This window comes from Zea mays, chromosome 5, assembly GCF_902167145.1.
Source record: "Zea mays cultivar B73 chromosome 5, Zm-B73-REFERENCE-NAM-5.0, whole genome shotgun sequence".
In the NCBI taxonomy this organism is placed as follows: domain Eukaryota; kingdom Viridiplantae; phylum Streptophyta; class Magnoliopsida; order Poales; family Poaceae; genus Zea; species Zea mays.
Genome location: NC_050100.1, coordinates 20,130,685 through 20,151,780, shown reverse-complemented (window position 1 = coordinate 20,151,780; position 21,096 = coordinate 20,130,685). Strand labels below are relative to the sequence as shown.

At 55.7% G+C, this 21,096-nt stretch overlaps 1 protein-coding gene across 1 annotated transcript in view; it reads left to right on the top strand.

The window, feature by feature from the left end:
- LOC103626067 (protein phosphatase 1 regulatory inhibitor subunit PPP1R8 homolog) overlaps window positions 1–21,096 on the top strand; it is a 63,117-nt gene that overhangs the window by 27,449 nt on the left and 14,572 nt on the right. The window contains 1 exon segment of the mRNA XM_020537937.1: window positions 528–774. Within this exon segment, the coding sequence (XP_020393526.1) occupies window positions 528–774 (247 nt within the window).

The window sequence follows — 21,096 nt, the reverse complement described above, 5'->3', positions numbered from 1 at the left end:
GCCAAATCTGTTGCTATGAATCGATCTTTCAAAGCAAACAACAGCGATAATTGGATTAGATGGATCTCACTTTCGTGGAGATGATTTCGGGTGTTTTTCTCGGCAAAACACCAAAGGAAAACATAGAAAGAAGTAATGATGAGTAAACTAGAAAAGTAATGAAGAATTCTTTTTTGCCTTCTTTCTACTGTAGCGTACAACAAGCTTATATAAGCCTTCTGATTATGCAACAACTGATCTAATCTAAATAATGGGAAATATTCTAGCCTAAACAATAGGAAACTGTTTTAGCCTAATAAAACTGACTTATCCTATCTAGTAGGAGAAAAATCCAAACAAACTCTTTTCTCCATGCAGCTCGTTGACCTTGGCTTGTGCTTTAATTTCTGGACTTCTATTTTTATGCATCACAAACATGCTTCATATGCATTTTTGTTGACCGGCTTCCCTTCTTTTTTTATCAGGTCATTATGTCCGTCCCTGCAGCCCTACATCATCCAATTACAAATTTCTCATTCAACACCTAGGGAACCCGAACCTGGTGCACGCATAGAGCATCCTGGCCATCTGGGTGTGCCAGGTGGTGCTCATGGGCTTCGTCGAGGGCTACCGCGTCGGCGGCGGCCCGCTCGGGGAAGGGCTTGACAAGGTGTACCCCGGCGGCGCCATCGACCCGCTGGGCCTCGCCGACGACCTGGACACCACCGCCAAGCTCAAGGTGAAGGAGCTCAAGAACGGCCGCCTCGCCATGTTCTCCATGTTCAGGTTCTTCGTGCAGCACTACAGGAAACGAAGTAACTTCCGACGGCCCAAGCCGTCAGACTTAAGCTATGTCCGACGGTATCCGCTTATGTCCGACGGTTTCTAGCCGCCGGACGTAACTCATCGGAAATAGTGTTATGTCCGACGGCCGCCGTCGGACATAACGTATCTCCGACGGCCGCATCCGACCATCGGAGGTAAGGGTGCGCAACCGTTTTACCCGTCGCCTGTGGGACCCACTTCGGTTATGTCCGACGACCTAGCTCGAGCCGTCGGACATAACCAACCATTATCTCCGATGGTTTCCTAAGCCGTCGGACATAGCCAACCCTTATGTCCGATGGCTTACTCTAGGCCGTCGGACATAACATATTCCAGAAATTGCACAAAATTCTGAATTTTAAAAAATCTGACATTTGCAAATACAAAACAGATTTCATGCACATATACACATTCACAATCACAAATATACTCACATAAGTATACACATTCACAAATATACTCACATAAGTATTCACATTCACAAATTTAACATAACGACATATAGTTCCAAATGGTTGCAACAAGTGTTTACATCAACATAGTTGTCCAAAATCCAAACTGACATTGTTCGACAGATAGTCTTTCACATGAAAGGTTGCAACAAGTGTTTTACATCATTATCACTCATATCCATCGCCACCTCCTCCGGCTGGACTCTGCGTGTTGAAAAGGTTATTCACCCACGAATGTGTTGTGTCGTCTTGACCAGACCCATCTCTAGGTGCGGCAACTGAAGCGGGTGGTGTCTGAAATCCCTATAACACAAGCACATGAAATAGTAACCACTCAGTTGTTCATCTAAACGCATAAGACATCTATGAACATGTCACACACGCATATGTGTACATACCATAGGGAATTGTGACGGAGGCGGAGGTGGAGGCGCCAACATTGGCATTGGCAGTGCAAAGTCCGGAGGCGGCATCCCATATGTCGGCATCGGGACGCCCGCTTGTTGGGCTAGTTGCTACAAATTATATACAAGTCTTGTTGAGCAAATAAGATACACATCTTGTGTTTTGCAAAATAAGCTACAAAATGTTACTTCAACTTACCGAGAGAAGAGGTTGATTTTGGGCCTGGAGGCTTGCATAATACTCGTCCCTCTTCTTCTGGTACTCGGCTTGTTGTCTCTGGTATTCAGATTGTTGCCTCTTGTACTCCAATTGTTCCCTCAAGACTGATTGATGGTACTCTGCCTGTTGATGCAACACTGCAAGCTCTATCTCATGGGCGGATGATCGTGAACGGGACGACTGTGAAGACGACGATGTGGATTGTCGTCCATGGCGTCTCAGCTCTCTGGAATCAATTGTAGAATAAAAAATACCCAACCTACAAGAGTGAACCATGCACTTAGTATAGTAACTCATGGCTCAATTGAATCGTAAGCATATGATGACAATTTTGAAAACCAAATCAAATAATCTCACCGTCCATGGGCTTGTCCTCCTGCGCTAGCATATGCTGCCCGAGGGTCGATTGGCTGGCTCCTCCAATCGTACTCCTCCCCATGGCGTTGAACCATCTCGTGCCCATACGAAGCCTGGAGGCAAACAATATCAAATATAAGTGCATAACCCCTATGCCCTTGCAAACAATATCAAACACATAATAGAGTATCAAAAACTCACTAGACGGTCGGTGGCCGTCTGAGTGCATAACACATCAGGATTCTGAGGATCAGAACCCCTATGCCCTTGCATATACACCTCCACATCCGTGGGCGTACGGCCGGATTTGACTTCCTGTACATAAAAGTTATAATGACACATTTCTATGTGATTCAAAGTTACGACAAACTGTGACTTACCATTCGCTTAGCCAAGCGCACATGACCATCACTGTCGTAGTTGTGGAACGACTCAGTCCCACGGTTTCCCCTGTTCCTTTCGGAAATGGCACGAAACTCAGGGGAAGCCCACCATCTGCACAATGCCCGATAACCGTCTGATCGGGTGGCCATCCACGGCACCGACACCTACATGAATTTTTTTAAATAAAGCAAGCAAATACATGGCTTCGTGCGATATGAGAGGCAACAACCTGTTTACCTCTAGGTATTGCTCCTCCGTCAAGTAAATTGATGACCACTCGGCCTTGGTATTTGGCATCGGTCGATCATCAGCATTTGCTCTGTACCATGCCTTTATAGCCTGAATTCGTGCATAGTACATTGCATCTGCAACGACATCGTTCGCGTTATACTCAAACACGTAACGAGCGTTCATATCATATGATCCATCGTCCGGCAACTTGTACCGTTTCTGCAAAAAAAAAGTGTTATCATAAAAGCAAACATATATGGAATAACTAAAATAGTATAAATAATTCATACCCAGAATGCATCCCAAACTAGTGCCTGTGTGTTGCCAAACGTTCTACAGACACCATAGAGATAATGCTCCCAAGTGGTGGCGGGGACAGACTCGCCAGTAGGCAAAGTCACAAGACCAGGTCAGTGCAGACGAACAAGATTACCAAGGACCATGTTCACCTGCCTGTAGTGTCCTGTGCCTGTGAACGAGTCGTCGATCCAAGTCCTGCAAACAGAAAACAATGTAGAAATTAAAACATAACTTTCAATAACATTTAAGCAAAGATATGTCACTCACTTTCCACTAGGCTTTATCAAAACCCGAGATTTGGGTGGAAGCTCTGGAGGTGGTCCAACAAAATGCAGCTTCCTCGTTCTCCTAACTCGAGAAGTTCCAGACCCAGCTGCAAAATCTCCACCAGCCCCAGAATCCCCAGCCCCAGAATCCCCACGAGCGTCGTCTCCAGCATCATCTCCCACATTATCTCCACCATCATCTTCAACATCATCTCTTGCATGATCCTCTACCACTGGTTCCTCAATTTCAGCATCCTATGAAACAAATAACTTACATCATACAATATTAAGTAACTCAAATAATGTAATTTAACAACTAACTTACATCTTGTGGAGGCAAATGTTCTGCCAGCGCTCTCCGTCTGCTCATGGTAGAACCTGTGCCCTGAAAAACTGAATCCTCACCCCTCGAGCTGTGCCTCGAGCTACTCCTCGTCCCAAGCAAACTACGAGCAAAAGACTTCATTTTCTTTGACATCCTATTTTAACAAAAACAAGTTAGTACATAAATCGACAATAAATTAATATATGCAATAAAATCATGATCCATACTCGTCAATCGTAATCGTAATCAAAATCAGGATCTAGTTGCTTTCGTCGATTTAATGGACGCCAAGTAGCTTTCTTCTTTCTCGTCACTCGTTTTCTTTTTGGAGGAACCTCTACATCATTTTGATCGCCTAATAAAGATTCTTCCAACATTTCAGTTTGTACATTAAACGTGCTTGTAAGTTCTTTGTCTTGGAAAATCTCAGCAGCCCCCACTTCCTGCTCGATTTGACTTTCAACATAACCAGCATCACCAGGAGCATATAGTCGTTCACGAGGATTAACTTTGTACACTACCCTCCAATCAACCAAACCGTTTTTCTTAGATGGATATGTCATATAATACACCTGCTCGCATTGGTGGGCAAGGATTATAGTGTCGTGGCCTTTTAATCTATCGTTGTGTTTGACTTCCACCATGCCATATTGATTTTCTCGCGTTGTATTTGGAGAAAACCAATCACAATCGAAGAACACCACTTTGAGTTGTTTATCTCCAAAAAACTTGTACTCGATTATATCATTAATGACTCCATAATAATTAGTCACCTTCCCTTCATCATCGACAGCTCTAGTTACAACTCCGGAGTTTGTCGTGGCTGCTAGAGGATGATCATCTTCGAACCTTGTGGAACGGAATCTAAAACCATTGACATAATACCGACCATAACGTCTGCCAGTTACTGCTCCTAGGGATAATTGTCGAAGGTCCGGGTGTATATTGTCATTTTTATCTACATAATGTCGAAACCAACACAAGAAATTAAGTCCCCCATCTTTTCCTCCCTCTCGACGAATCTGGTCACGTTCACAACTAGAGATGCAATTTTGAGAATCAAATTCCCTGTTAGTACAAGGAAACAAACCTTTTAGTATCACAACAAAAATTCTAGCGGCAATGACTAAAATAAAGTTTACACTTATAGGAGAAACTGACTCATCTCTTCCATGTTGTTATACATGTAGAGTAAAGCAGTCTTCCGTTCGTCGTTGGTGAAACAGTATGTTGTGCTGGGTCCTACAGTTTTGCCCCTCCATTGAAAAATTTCAATATCACTAATAGGGGGCTCGTCGACATGATACTGCAACGTATGGGCATTGACATTATGTTCCTCTGCAAAGTACAGGCCCGTGAACGATGCTATCTCTTTGTATTTGAATTCTTCAGCGATGCACCCTTCAACTCGTCTCTTATTACCAACCATTGCACGTAGCTTCTTTAGTGTCCTTTCGATGTGATACATCCATCTATATTGCACAGGACCTCCTACCTTACCTTCGTATGGTAGGTGAACAAGTAGATGTTGCATCGGATTGAAGAAACCTGGTGGAAATATTTTTTCAAGTTTGCATACCAAAATCGGTATTTGTTGCTCAAGCTTCTCCATCATCTCTTTCTTTATTTCTTTGGCACAAAGATGTCTATAAAAGTAGCTTAGCTCCGCTAATGCTTTCCAGACATCATTTTTTACAAAACCACGAAACATAACAGGAAGGAGTCTTTCCATTATTATGTGGTAGTCATGACTCTTCAACCCAGAAAACTTGCCCATCTTCAAATTCACAGACCTTCTAAAGCCCGCGGCGCAACCATCTGGGAACTTTAAGTTTTTCAACCATTTCATCAATTGTTTCTTTCTTTTAGGTTTAATACTGAAAGGAGCACGTGACTTCTTCTGATTCTCTCCTATCTCCATAGTTGGTCTTCTACAGATTAAGGCCAAGTCTTTCCTTGCCTTAGGGTTGTCTTTTGTTTTGTTAGTGATATTCATGCAAGTGCTGATAATGCTTTCACCCATATTTTGTTCCTGGTGCATGACATCAATGTTATGCATTAGAATCAAGGCTTTCATATAAGGGAGTTCCCATAGACCACATTTGTGAGTCCAATTATGCTCGGTTCCATAACCTTCAAAACGATTTCCATGTTCGTTTAGTTTCAAATCATTAAGTCTCGCGAGAATCTCTGGACCACTTAGATGCTTGGGTGGTCCCCTCGTCACAATCGTGTCCTTTTTAAAAGCGTTCCTACCGAACCTGAACGAGTGATCCTCTGGCAAAAAACATCTATGGCAATCAAAGTAACATATCTTTCCACCAAACTTTAGTCGAAAGCATAAAGTGTCTTCAACGCATATCGGACATGTCAAAATCCCATGACAACTCCATCCAGCAAAGATACCATAAGCCATAAAATCATGAATAGACCATAAAAACGCGGCTCTCAGGTTGAACTTCTGTTTCTTGTAATAATCGTACGCCTCGACTCCTTCCCACAAAAATTTCAATTCTTCAATCAGGGGTCTCATCATCACATCGATCTTTGTTCCAGGATGATCCGGACCAGGTATTACAAGACACAAGAAAATAAATTCATATTTCATGCAAAGAGCTGGTGGAAGGTTGTATGGAACAGCAAAGACGGGCCAACATGAGTAGGACGTTGCAGTTAGATTGAATGGCGAGAAACCATCTGTTGCCAAACCGAAGCGAACATTCCGCTCTTCATCAGCAAAGCTGGAATCAAAAGCATCTAGTGTTGTCGGCGTTTCGAAACCCGGGGGTCCCTGGACCAACGAGTAAATTGTCGCCGCGTGCCCCAGCCCAGATGGGTCGGCGCGAGACGGAGCACGAAGGGGGGAGGCAGCCGGAGGGAGATGGGCATGAGAGGTGGAATCCCACGGCCTTCGTGTTTGTCCCGCGCCCAGGTCGGGTGCGCTTGTAGTAGGGGGTTACAAGCGTCCACGCGGGAGGGAGCGAGCGGCCTCACGCGAGCGTCGTCCCATCCTTCCCTGCGCGGCCAACCCTCTGTAAGAGGGCCCTGGTCCTTCCTTTTATAGGTGCAAGGAGAGGATCCAGGTGTACAATGGGGGGTGTAGCAGCGTGCTAACGTGTCTAGCGGAGGAGAGCTAGCACCCTAAGTACATGCCACCGTGGCAGCCGGAGAGGTTTTGGCACCCGGATTGTGTGGTGTCGTGGCCGTCGGAGGAGCGCTGGAGCCTGGCGGAAGGACAGCTGTCGGGGCTGTCGAGTCCTTGTTGACGTCCTCTTGCTTCCGTAAGGGGGCTGAGAGTCGCCGTCGTCATGGGGCGTGTGAGGCGCCATCATTACTTGTCTGGCGGAGCGAGCCAGACGGGACGCCAGTCTTGTTCCCCGTAGCCTGAGTCAGCTTGGGGTAGGGTAATGATGGCGCCTCCTGTTGACGTGGTCGGTCCGTGCCCTAGGTTGGGCGATGTGGAGGCTCCTCCAAGGTCGAGGTCGAGTCTGTCTTCCGAGGCCGAGGTCGAGTCCGAGCCCCCGGGTCGGGCGAGGCGGAGACCGTCGGCTGAGGCCAGGGTTGAGTCCGAGCCCTAGGGTCGGGCGAAGCGGAGTTCGTCGTTCTTTGGGGCTGAGCCCGAGCCCTGGGGTCAGGCGGAGCGGAGTTCGTCGTCTTTCGGGGCTGAGCCCGAGTCCGAGCCCTGGGGTCGGGCGGAGCGGAGTTCGTCGTTCTTCGGGGATGAGCCCGAGTCCGAGCCCTAGGGTCGGGCGGAGCGGAGTTCGTCGTCTTCCGGGGCTGAGCCCGAGTCCGAGCCCTAGAGTCGGGTGGAGCGGAGTTCGCCGTCTTTCGGGGCTGAGCCCGAGTCCGAGCCATGGGGTCGGGCGAAGCGGAGTTTCCCATGGCGCCTAGGGCCGGGCTTGGCCGCTGTCAGCCTCACTCTGTCGAGTGGCACAACAGTCAGAGCGGCGCAGGCGGCGCTGTCCTTTTGTCAGACGGGTCAGTGGAGCGGCGAAGTGACTGCGGTCACTTCGGTTCTGTCCTAGAGGGTGTGCGTCAGGATAAAGGTGTCAGGCCACCTTCGCATTAAATGTCCCTGCGATTTGGTCGGTTGGCGTGGCGATTTGGCCAAGGTTGCTTCTTGGTGAAGACTGGGCTTCGGGCGAGCCGAGGGTGTGTCCGTTGCTGGAGGGGGGCCTCGGGCGAGACGTAGATCCTCCGGGGTCGGCTGCCCTTGCCCGAGGCTGGGCTTGGGCGAGGCGTGATCGCGTCCCTCGAATGGACCGATCCTTGACTTAGTCGCACCCATCAGGCCTTTGCAGCTTTGTGCTGATGGGGGTTACCAGCTGAGATTTAGGAGCCTTGAGGGTACCCCTAATTATGGTCCCCGACAGTAGCCCCCGAGCCTCGAAGGGAGTGTTAATACTCGCTTGGAGGCTTTTGTCGCACTTTTTTGCAAGGGGACCAGCCTTTCTCGGTTGCGTTCTGTTCCGGTGGGTGCGCGCGAGCGCACCCGCCGGGTGTAGCCCCCGAGGCCTCGGAGGAGTGGTTTGACTCCTCCGAGGTCTTAATGCCTCGCACAATGCTTCGGCTGGTCTGGTCGTTCCCTCATGCGAGCTGGTCGTAGCCCGGGTGCACGGTCGGGTCCCAAGTTCTCGGGCTGGTATGTTGACGCTGTCAACGGTTTGGCCGGAGCCGGGTTTGCGAGAACAGCCCCCGAGCCTCTGCACAGGGCGAGAGGACGGTCAAGGACAGACTCGACTTTTTTTACATACGCCCCAGCATCGCCTTTCTGCAAGGAGGAGGGGGGGGGAAAGCGCCATGTTGCCCTCGGAGGGCGCCTAACATGGTGTCTCCGGTGAGCTGCTGGCGGGTAATCCGAGTGGACGCCCGTGCCCCATTTGTTAGGGGTCGGCTAGAGGCCCGGAGGCGCGCTCCAAAAGTACCTGCGGGTGATCTGCCGGACCCGGTCCCCTTTCGACGGGGTCCGAGGGCTCGATGCCTCCCTCTGATGGGATTCCGTTACAAGATCGTTCCCGCCGGTCTCGGAAATGCCCTAGGGTACCTCGGGAGCGTAGCCCGAGCCTCGGTTATGTATCGAACGTACCCAGGGTCATTCCTCGCTCTGTGTCTGAGGCGGCTGTGAACCCTTCGAGGGCCAGCCTACGAACCCCTGATCAGTAGTGGGCGCGGAGCCCGAGTGGCCTGAGGCGGCCGTTGAACCCTTCCGAGGGGCCGGCCTTCGAACCTCTGACCAGTAGTGGGCGTGGAACCCAAGCGCTCTGAGGCGGCTGTTGAACCCCTCCGAGAGGCCAGCCTTTGAACCTCTGATGAGTAGGGAGGCTCGGGGCCTGTGTCCTTCACGGAGAAGGATCCTTTTCAGGGTATCCCCTTTCCCGGTCCCTGTTGTGAGAGAGAGAAAGAAGAAAAGGAAAAGGATACGAAATCAAATGACGTGGCGTACCTTTTTTGACGCGGTCATTATGGCGAAGGCGAAGCGTCGCTCGCTTCTCCTGCCTGAGGCGCCGTCTGTCCTGCCGCGGAGTTAATGTGATGGGGCGAGTGGTTCACGAGGCGGCCGTTGCGCGTGCGCGAGCCATTCGAGGAACGGGTCACGGGCGCGCCGTCTTCACGTCGTGAGAGAGGGTTCTCTCACTGCCCCTGGATGGGACGTAAGCTTGGCTTGACGACGTGACCGCTGCTACTGCCCGCCTGCCACCGCCATTACTGCCGGCCCATTTTTGGCCGTATTGACCGTCGCGCCTGGCTGGCACTGCTGGGTCGTACGCAGGGTTGCCTCGAGTCGCGGTACTGGTTCCACAGTCGAGGAGGCGTGGTAGTGGTGCGAGTGGCGGTGCGGTTGCTCGCACGTAGCAACCGGCGTGCCGGTTGCATGACGCGTGGGCCCGGGCCTCCATGCTGGGTGCGTTGGAAGTCGGAGGGGCGTGCCCACTTGGCGCGGTTGAATGCCGCCTGCACGGCTGTCCGCCCTTTCACCCGCTGGTCTGGGCGAAAGTGGAGGAATGCTTGTAACCGCTGGGCGGTTGCGTGCACCGCGCGCGGCGGTTTGGCTTCTTCTGCCCTGGGCCAGTTTGCATGACGCGTGGGACCCAGCCCCCGCGCCGTAGGGGGAGGACCTTGGAGCGTGTTGGAGAAGACTCAGCCCGCAACGGCTGGGGACGCAAGTAGGGAGAGTCGCCTTTAAAAGGAGGGTGACCCCCTTGAAAGGCGACCATATCTTCGCGCTCCCTTATGCATCGTGTCTTTCCAGCTTCCGAGCCCCCAGATGGGGGACACCCGCAATCCTTCCGCCTTGTCGTTGGAGGAACGCAACTTCGTGGAAGTTGGTACCCTTCAGCCATCGCTCGGCTTCAAGGATTTTCATCAGTCAGCCCGGCTGCATCCCCTCGCCGGTGGTCACCCAAGACGGTGACCACCAGCCTCTGGGTGGGGAGAAGCAAGCCGGGCTGCGATCTTAGTCCCGCCCCCAGCTCTACCTCCCGCGCGGGTTCGTGGGTCAGCCTCTCCTTCAGCATTCGAGGGAGAGGGCGCTCACTGGCCCTGCGAGAGGGGCGGACTTCGACAACGCGGGGCTGGTCGACGGCGGGCGTCGTTAGCTTCAGCGCGTTGGGCTCGCCGGCTTGGCTCCCGGTGCCCCCTCCTGCCGCAAGGGCGGTCGTCGCGCCGCGCGCACGGGAGGACCGCCCAAGACATCGCGCGCTGCTAGGGCGACGTTCGTGTTCTGGGGCTGTCCTGCCTTTGCACCGGTACGACGCCTCCGCGCGGAGGTCGGTGCCCCGCCCGTCCGGGAGGATCCGAGTGGGGATCCACTGATGGGCTGACGGCCCCTGTCGTCGGTGTCGGGGTGGATGCGGCTTGAGAAGTCCCCGTCGCCGACGGGATCACCGCCACCATCCGTGCTCCGGGCCTCTGGCTCTTTGTACTTGTCCTCGCCCCTCGTGCGTCGGCGCGGGCGAGGGCAAGGTTGCAGTGGCGTCCGCCCTGAGGCCATCGCCGCTGCAATTCGGCCACCCGGAACGGGGGTCGTCGTCGCTGCTGCTTGAGCGGGCGACGGCGAGCCATCCGTCGGCCTTCTGTTGCTCCGCAGGCCCCCCAATCGTGTGGGGTTGTTCGTACCTGCGGAGGTGGAACCGGGGTCCCGTTTGTAATGGCACCTTGAATGCCGGTCTTTTTGTTCATTGTGGTTGTCGAGGCCTGAACATGTGTGTATTTTTGGCACGGAGCCGTGTTTTTTCCTCATTTCGAGCACTAAGACTCGTCTGTCGGCTAACAGAACCGCTTCACCAAGCGTGAGCCGCCCCGTGCAAAGGTGACGAGTGAGGTATCCGTATCCCGGAGGCGTAGGAGTCCCTCGGCTCGGTCGGCCTTGCTGTCCGAGGCTTCTCTTGCTTAGTTAAAGGAACCCCTCGGTCGCTCTTCGATGAGCCGAAGCCAGGGGTAGCGGTGTCAGCACGGACAGAGGCAGAGTTGGCTTGAAAAGAAGACTTGGTCGGCCAGAGCCTGGCCGGATCGTCCACTGGCGGGACCGACGCCGGAATTGAGTTGCTGAGGCCTCGGGCCGGGCTGATGTCTTTGGGGGACAGCTGGCCGAGGCCTTGGGGTGACCGGCCGAGCCGTCTGCTCGAGCCGGATTCCTAGAGAAGACCCTGGCGGCGATGGCCTGGGTGTGGTGATGATGTCGTCCTTCAGAGTGGAGATTCTCCGACTGCTTCGCCGTCCGAGGCTAGGTTAGACCTTGCTGAAGGTGTAGTTTATGCCGAGGGTGCTGCTGCTCCCTTCAACTGTCAAGATCTGAGCGTGCAGGATCGGATTATCTTGTAGTGCGTGTATGTTTTCTGCGGCCGCCGAGGCCCAAACACACCATCGTCGTGTTGTAAAGCTGCATTTCTTTTCCTCTTGTTTTGAGTATTTGGACTTTTTCGTCGGTAACAGAATTGTCTGTGCGAGCGAGAGTTGCTTTTCACGGAAGGCGATGAGTGAGGTATGCGTATCCCGGAGGCGTAGGAATCCCTCGGCTCGGTCGGCCTTGCCGCTTACGCGCACTCTTGCCCGTCCATAGGGTTCTGTCACCGACGCAGTCGAGAAGGCCCGAAGAATCACTTCGGTAGAGGAGCTTTCGAGCGTGAAGACTTGTTCGGTCCGCGGAATCACTTATCCGAACGCGAGTTACTTAATGCAGAAGGTGATGAGTGAGGTATCCGTATCCCGGAGGCGTAGGAGTCCCTCGGCTCGGTCAGCCTTGGCTGCTTACGTGTACTCCGTCGTTTTCAGGATCCACTTTCGAAGTAGTCGAAAAGCACGAAAGACATTCTGGCAGAAAGGATCTTTTTCGAGGAAAATTTCGACGCAGAGGGGGTTCCCCCCTTTTAGCCCCCGAGGGAGGGTCGGGCTTTGCCGAGGCAAGGCTGACCCTTCCTTGATGACTAAACTTTGCGTGGGAACGAGGCGTACGAACAACTTGAAAGCATCTTAAGGGTAGAAGCGACGTAGCTGTTGGATGTTCCAAACGTTGCTGTAGACCTCGCCTTAACTGTTGGCCAGCTTGTACGTTCCGGGCTTCAGAACTTTGCGATGATGAACGACCCTTCCCAGGGAGGCGTGAGCTTGTGCCGCCCTCGGGCGTCTTGTCGCAGCCGAAGGACCAGGTCGCCCTCCTGGAGGTCTCGGGACCGAACCCCTCGGGCGTGGTAGCGTCGCAGGGACTGCTGGTACCGCGCCGAGTGTAGTAAGGCCATGTCCCGAGCCTCCTCCAGCTGGTCCAGTGAGTCTTCTCGATTAACTTGATTGCTTTGGTCGGCGTAGGCCCTCGTCCTTGGGGAACCGTATTCTAAGTCTGTGGGCAAGATGGCCTCGGCCCCATAGACTAGAAAGAACGGCGTGAAGCCCGTGGCTCGGCTCGGCGTTGTCCTCAGACTCCAGACCACCGAGGGGAGTTCCTTCATCCATCGCTTGCCGAACTTATTGAGGTCGTTGTAGATCCGAGGCTTGAGTCCTTGTAGAATCATGTCGTTGGCACGCTCTACTTGCCCATTCGACATGGGGTGAGCCACGGCGGCCCAGTCCACCCAAATGTGGTGATCCTCGCAGAAGTCCAGGAACTTTCTGTCGGTGAACTGGGTGCCGTTGTCGGTGATGATGGAGTTCGGGACCCCAAAGCGATGGATGATGTTGGTGAAGAACGCCACCGCCTGTTCGGACCTGATGTTGTTTAGGGGTCGGACCTCGATCCACTTGGAGAATTTGTCGATGGCGACCAACATGTGCGTGTAGCCCCCGGGTGACTTCTACAAGGGGCCGACGAGGTCTAGACCCCACACAGCAAAAGGCCAGGTGATGGGTATCGTCTGCAGGGCCTGAGCGGGCAGGTGGGTCTGCCTTGCGTAGAACTGACACCCTTCGCAGGTGCGGACAATTCTAGTGGCGTCGGCCACCGCCGTCGGCCAGTAGAAACCTTGTCGGAAGGCGTTTCCAACAAGGGCTCGAGGTGCTACGTGATGGCCGCAAGCCCCCGAGTGTATCTCTTGTAGGAGCTCCTGGCCTTCGGCGATGGAAATGCATCGCTGGAGGATGCCTAAGGGGCTGTGGTGGTAGAGTTCCTTTCCGTCCCCCAGCAAGACAAACGACCTGGCACGCCGCGCCAACCGCCGAGCTTCGGCTCGGTCGAGGGGTAGCTCTCCTCGGTGGAGATATTGCAGGTACGGGGTCTGCTAGTTTCGATTAGGCGTGACCCTGCCTCGCTCCTCCTCGATGCACAGTGCCTCACCCTCGGGGGCCGAGGGTACCTCGGGCTGAGCTGAGGGTGCCTCGGGTTGAGCCGAGGGTGCCTCGGGCCGAGCCGAGGGTACCTCTGACTGAGCCGAGGGTGCCTCAGGCTCGGCCGAGGCCTTCTCGGGCTCGGATGCGTCGTCAGTCTTGACGGAGGGTTGATGCAGGTCTCAGGAGAAGACGTCCGGGGGAACCGTTGTCCGCCCCGAGGCTATTTTAGCCAGCTCGTCCGCAGTCTCGTTGTAGCGCCGGGCGATGTGGTTGAGCTCGAGCCCGTAGAACTTGTCTTCCAGGCGCCGAACCTCATCGCAGTAGGCTTCCATCTTCGGGTCGCGGCAGTGGGACTTCTTCATGACTTGGTCGATGACGAGTTGCGAGTCACCGAGAGCATCGAGGCGTCGGACCCCTAGCTCGATGGCGATGCGCAAACCGTTGACCAGAGCCTCATACTCAGCCACATTGTTGGACGCCGGGAAATGGAGGCGTAGTACGTAGCGTAGGTGCTTCCCAAGGGGTGAGATGAAGAGCAGGCCTGCGCCTGCTCCTGTCTTCATCAGCGACCCGTCGAAGAACATGGTCCAGAGTTCCGGTTGGATCGGAGCTGTTGGGAGCTGGGTGTCGACCCATTCAGCCACGAAGTCCGCCAACACCTGGGATTTGATGGCCTTCCGAGGGGCGAACGAGATCGTTTCGCCCATGATTTCCGAGCTGCGTTTGTAAGGAGCGCCTTCAGGTCCCCGAGGGCTTCCTCGGCCTCAGGGGTCCAGGTGAAGCACTCGTCCTTCCTTAAGAGGCGGTACAGAGGCAGACCTCTTTCGCCGAGGCGCGAGATGAAGCGGTTCAGAGCCGCAAGGCATCCCATGACTCTTTGTACGCCTTTCAAGTTCTTGATGGGCCCCATGCTGGTGATGACTGCGATCTTCTCCGGGTTGGCCTCGATGCCCCACTCGGAGACGATGAACCCTAAGAGCATGCCTCGGGGAACCCTGAAGACACACTTTTCGGGATTGAGCTTCACGCCTTTCGCCTTGAGACATCGGAATGTCACTTTAAGGTCGGAAAGGAGGTCGAAGGCTTTCCTCGTCTTGACTACGATGTCATCGACGTAGGCCTCGACCGTCCGGCCAATGTGTTCGCCGAACACGTGGTTCATGCACTGTTGGTACGTTGCGCCCGCATTCCTCAAGCCGAACGGTATGGTAACATAGCAGTACATGCCGAAGGGTGTGATGAAAGAAGTCGCGAGCTGGTTGGACTCTTTCATCCTGATTTGGTGATACCCCGAGTAGGCATCGAGGAAAGACATGGTTTCGCACCCAGCAGTGGAATCCACGATTTGGTCGATGCGAGGCAGAGGGTAGGGAACCTTCGGACATGCTTTGTTTAGACCAGTGTAGTCTACACACATCCGCCATTTCCCTCCTTCCTTTTTCACAAGCATGGGGTTGGCAAGCCATTTGGGATGGAATACCTCTTTGATGAACCCTGCCGCCATTAGCTTGTGGATCTCCTCGCCTATGGCTCTGCGCTTTTCCTCGTCGAATCGGCGCAGAGGCTGCTTCACGGGTCGGGCCCCAGCTCGGATATCCAGCGAGTGCTCGGCGACATCCCTCGGTATGCCGGGCATGTCCGAGGGACTCCACGCGAAAACGTCGGCGTTTGCGCGGAGAAAGTCGACGAGCACTGCTTCCTATTTGGGATCGAGCTCGGAACCGATCCGGATCTGCTTGGAGGCGTCGCTGCCGGGGTCGAGGGGGACGGATTTAACCGTCTCCGCTGGCTCGAAGTTGCCGGCGTGGCGCTTCACGTCTGGCACCTCCCTAGAGAGGCTCTCCAGGTCGGCGATGAGGGCCTCGGATTCGGCGAGGGCCTCGGCGTACTCCACGCACTCCACGTCGCATTCGAACGCGTGTCGGTACGTAGGGCCGACGGTGATGACCCCGTTGGGGCCCAACATCTTGAGCTTGAGGTAGGTGTAGTTGGGGACGGCCATGAACCTCGCGTAGCATGGCCTCCCCAGTACTGCGTGGTAGGTTCCTCGGAACCGGAGCACCTCGAACGTGAGGGTCTCCCTTCAGAAGTTGGAGGGTGTCCCAAAGCAGACGGGAAGGTCGAGTTGCCCGAGGGGCTGGACGCGCTTCCCGGGGATGATCCCGTGGAAAGGTGCAGCACCTGCCCGGACCGAGGACAGATCAACACGCAGGAGCCCGAGGGTCTCGGCGTAGATGATGTTGAGGCTGCTGCCTCCGTCCATGAGGACCTTGGTGAGCCTGACGTCGCCGATGACGGGGTCGACAACGAGCGGGTATTTCCCCGGGCTCGGCACGTGGTCGGGGTGGTCGGCTCGGTCGAAGGTGATGGGCTTGTCGGACCAGTCTAGGTAGACTGGCGCCGCCACCTTTACCGAACAGACCTCCCGACGCTCTTGCTTGCGGTGCCGAGTCGAGGCGTTCGCCGCTTGCCCACCGTAGATCATGAAGCAGTCGCGGACCTCGCAGAACTCTCCTGCCTGGTGATCTTCCTTCTTATCGTCGTCGCGAGCCCTGCCACCCTCCGCGGGTGGCCCGGCCTTGTGAAAGTGGTGCCAAAGCATGGCGCACTCCTCAAGGGTGTGCTTGACGGGCCCCTGATGATAGGGGCACGACTCCTTGAGCATCTTGTCGAAGAGGTTGGCACCTCCGGGGGGTTTCCGAGGGTTCTTGTACTCGGCGGCGGCGACAAGGTCCGCGTCGGTGGCGTCGTGTTTCGCTTGCGACTTCTTCTTGCCTTTCTTCTTGGCGCTGCGCTGAGTTGACGCCTCGGGGGCATCTTCCGGTGGGTGGCCCTGGGGCTGCTTGTCCTTCTGGAAGATAGCCTCAACCGCCTCCTGGCCAGAGGCGAACTTGGTGGCGATATCCATCAGCTCGCTCGCCCTGGTGGGGGTCTTGCGACCCAGCTTGCTCATCAGGTCGCGGCAGGTGGTGCCAGCGAGGAACGCACCGATGACATCTGAATCGGTGATGTTGGGCAGCTCGGTGCGCTGCTTCGAGAATCGCCGGATGTAGTCCCGGAGAGACTCTCTCGACTGCTGTCGGCAGCTTCGGAGGTCCCAGGAGTTTCCAGGGCGCATGTACGTGCCCTGGAAATTGCCGGCAAAGGCTTGGACCAGGTCGTCCCAGTTGGAGATCTGCCCCGGAGGCAGGTGCTCCAACCAGGCGCGAGCGGTGTCGGAGAGGAACAGGGGGAGGTTGCGGATGATGAGGTTGTCATCGTCCGTTCCACCCAGCTGGCAGGCCAGCCGATAGTCCGTGAGCCACAGTTCCGGTCTCGTCTCCCCCGAATACTTTGTGATAGTAGTCGGGGTTCGGAACCAGGTCGGGAACGGCGCCCGTCGTATGGCCCGGCTGAAAGCCTGCGACCGGGTGGTTCGGGCGAGGGACTCCGATCCTCCCCGCTGTCGTAGTGTCCCCCACGCCTGGGGTGGTAGCCTCGGTGCACCCTCTCGTCGAGGTGGGCCCGACGGTTGTGGTGATGGTGCTCGTTGCCGAGGCGACCCGGGGCCGCAGGCGCCGTGTTGCGCGTGCGCCCGGTGTGGACCGAGGTTTCCCGCATGAATCGGGAAGTTGCGGCGCGATGTTCCGAGGGGTACCCCTGCCTTCGGGAGGCGGAGCTTTCGGCCCGCCGGACCGCGGCGTCCTCCAGGAGATTCTTGAGCTCTCCCTGAATTCGCCGCCCCTCGGTGGTTGATGGCTCCGGCATCGCGCGGAGAAGCATTGCCGCTGCAGCCAGGTTCTGGCCGACTCCGCTAGAGGTGGGTGACGGCCTTACCCTGACATCGTCGGCGATGCGGTGCTGGATACCCTGGGGTAGATGACGCACTTCTCCGGCCGGAGGTTGGCCCGCCCATTCCTGCCCGATGTCCCGGCGGATCGGCTCAAGTGTTCCTGCTCCCTCGTCGAGCCTGGCCTGCACCCCGCGGATTTGCTCAAGCTGTGGGTCATGACCCTCCGCCGGAACAGGGACCACAGCTAGCTCCCGTAGGATGTCAACGCGAGGCACAGGCCTAGGGAGATCACCGTTCTCCGGTATACCAAGATGGTTGCCTTCGGAGGGACCCCCTAGATCGAGGTGGAAACATTCACGACTTGGGCCGCAGTCCTCGTTGCCGAGGCTGCGGCTACCGTCAGAACAGTCGGAAAGGCAGTAGTCGCATGCGGTCATGAAGTCCCGCATGGCACTGGCGTTACCAAGTCCGAAGAAATCCCAACAGAAGTCGGGCTCGTCATCTTCCTCGGACCTCGAGGGCCCGTAGGTCGAGACGTCCGTCAGCCGGTCCCAGGGTGACCGCATACGATACCCCAGAGGGTTTGGACTCGCCTCTACGAGAGCGTCCACCAAAGCGAAGCCGCTTGGCGGGTCGAGGCTGAATCCAAAAGGCGTGAGATGGGAATCGGTTGGTACCTCTTGGTCGACGGGCGGTGACGAAGTCACGTCAGGGACTGACTGCACCGTTGTCCCAGGCACGAGGGTGACGCCCAGCAAGTCCTTCGCGAGCGTGCTGGCGTCGTCCGTTTGCTTGGGATTAGCGTGTTGCGGGGAGACGGCGCTCGTCTTCGTCTCAGACGCGAGGTTGATGCCCGACGTGCCCCCCATTGGGGCGCCGGCGCCGTCGACTCGCTCGACAGCCGACAAGGTGCCGCCTCCTGCTTGGCCTTGGTTGCCCCGCCTCCTCCTCCGTCGGTGGGGGAGGAGACGGGGCGAGCTCGAATGTAGTTCTTCCACCACGCGGGGAAGACGTCGTCGATTCCGCCGGCGGCGGGCGGGCTGTCGGCCGCCATTGTCGCTGTCGCACGGCGGGGGAAGGAGTATCATGTCGTAGCTGCCGTCGAGGGACATGAACTCAAGACTCCCAAAACGGAGCACCGTCCCGGGCTGGAAAGGTTGCTGGAGACTGCCCATCTGGAGCTTGACGGGAAGCTGTTTGTCAACACGCAGCAGGCCCCTACCTGGCGCGCCAACTGTCGGCGTTTCGAAACCCGGGGGTCCCTGGACCGACGAGTAAATTGTCGCCGTGTGCCCCAGCCTAGATGGGTCGGCGCGAGACGGAGCGCGAAGGGGGGAGGCAGCCGGAGGGAGACGAGCGTGAGAGGTGGAATCCCGCGGCCTTCGTGTTTGTCCCACGCCCAGGTCGGGTGCACTTGCAGTAGGGGGTTACAAGTGTCCACGCGGGAGGGAGCGAGCGGCCTCACGCGAGCGCTGTCCCGTCCTTCCCCACGCGGCCAACCCTCTGTAAGAGGGCCCTGGTCCTTCCTTTTATAGGCGCAAGGAGAGGATCCAGGTGTACAATGGGGGGTGTAGCAGCGTGCTAACGTGTCTAGCGGAGGAGAGCTAGCGCCCTAAGTACATGCCACCGTGGCAGCCAGAGAGGTTTTGGCACCCGGTTCGTGTGGTGTCGTGGCCGTCGGAGGAGCGCTGGAGCCTGGTGGAAGGACAGCTGTCGGGGCTGTCGAGTCCTTGCTGACGTCCTCTTGCTTCTGTAAGGGGGCTGAGAGCCGCCGTCATCATGGGGCGTGCGGGGCGCCATCATTACTTGTCTGGCGGAGCGAGCCAGATGGGACGCCGGTCTTGTTCCCCGTAGCCTGAGTCAGCTTGGGGTAGGGTAATGATGGCGCCTCCTGTTGACGTGGTCGGTCCGTGCCCTGGGTTGGGCGATGTGGAGGCTCCTCCGAGGTCGAGGCCGAGTCTGTCTTCCGAGGCCAAGGTCGAGTCCGAGCCCCCGGGTTGGGCGAGGCGGAGACCGTTGGCTGAGGCCAGGGCTGAGTCCGAGCCCTGGGGTCGGGCGAAGCGGAGTTCGTCGTTCTTCGGGGCTGAGCCTGAGTCCGAGCCCTGGGGTCGGGCGGAGCGGAGTTCGTCGTCTTCCGGGGCTGAGCCCGAGTCCAAGCCCCGGGGTCAGGCGGAGCGGAGTTCGTCGTTCTTCGGGGCTAAGCCCGAGTCCGAGCCCTGGGGTCGGGCGGAGCGGAGTTCGTCGTCTTCCGGGGCTGAGCCCGAGTCCGAGCCCTGGGGTCGGGCGGAGCGGAGTTCGCCGTCTTCCGGGGCTGAGCCCGAGTCCGAGCCATGGGGTCGGGCGAAGCGGAGTTTCCCATGGCGCCTAGGGCCGGGCTTGGCCGCTGTCAGCCTCACTCTGTCGAGTGGCACAGCCGTCAGAGCGGCGCAGGCGACGCTGTCCTTTTGTCAGACCGGTCAGTGGAGCGGCGAAGTGACTGCGGTCACTTCGGCTCTGTCGACTGGAGGGCGTGCGTCAGGATAAAGGTGTCAGGCCACCTTCGCATTAAATGTCCCTGCGATTTGGTCGGTTGGCGTGGCGATTTGGCCAAGGTTGCTTCTTGGTGAAGACTGGGCTTCGGGCGAGCCGAGGGTGTGTCCGTTGCTGGAGGGGGGCCTCGGGCGAGACGTAGATCCTCCGGGGTCGGCTGCTCTTGCCCGAGGCTGGGCTCGGGCGAGGCGTGATCGCGTCCCTCGAATGGACCGATCCTTGACTTAGTCGCACCCATCAGGCCTTTGCAGCTTTGTGCTGATGGGGGTTACCAGCTGAGATTTAGGAGCCTTGAGGGTACCCCTAATTATGGTCCCCGACAAGTGCCTTCCATGCATCTGTATCAGCTGGGTGCACCATGACATTTGGATTCTCACGTACCCCTTCTTTGTGCCACCTCATATGTCTAGCTGTATTCTTGGAGATGAACAAACGTTTCAACCGAGGTATAAGAGGCATGTAACAAAACTGCTTACGTGCAATCTTCGTAGTCACGGTCAAACCATCGTCGTTTTCAACCTCAACGAATCTACGCTCACCACATACAGTACACTTCTTCTCACCCGCGGTCTCCTTCCAGAAAAGCATACAATTATTTTCACAGACATCGATTTTTTCGTAGTCCATACCGAGCCCAAATAACAACTTTTTAGACTGACATATGTCCTTTGGCATCTTGTGATTCTCCGGAAGTACATCACTGATCAAGTTCAAAAGCTCCTTGTAACAGTTGTTTGAGAATGCAAACTTAGACTTAATAGCCATAAGTCGAGTCACAAATACAAGGACGATCAATTTTGTGTGCTCATGCAACGGCTCTTCGGCAGCTTTAAGGAGCTCGAAGAACTTCTGAACCTCAGGTGTAGCTGGATCCTCAAACTTGGTGGGTTGACCGGGGTTCTCCGAATCGACGGTTAGAAGCTCATGGTGTACATCGTCAAGCATCTCTTCCATCCTATCGTAGTCCTCTTCATGTGACTGAACTTCCGATACAATACGAGGAGGTGGGTCCTCACCGTGGTGCACCCACACCTCATAGCCTGACATATAACCGTTCTTGCAAATATGTATCGACATAGTCCTCCTGTCAAGGAAATTAATGTTCCGACACTTGCTACAAGGGCACCTAACATCGGTTCCAGTCTCTGGCCGAGCAAAAGCATGGTCGAGAAAAGCATCAGTCTTGGCAACCCACTCACTTGATAGAGCACCTCTTTTCTTCCAACCTTCATACATCCATCGACGATTCTCCTCCATACTAGATACACTACAGGAATTCACTTAATTCCCGTCGGT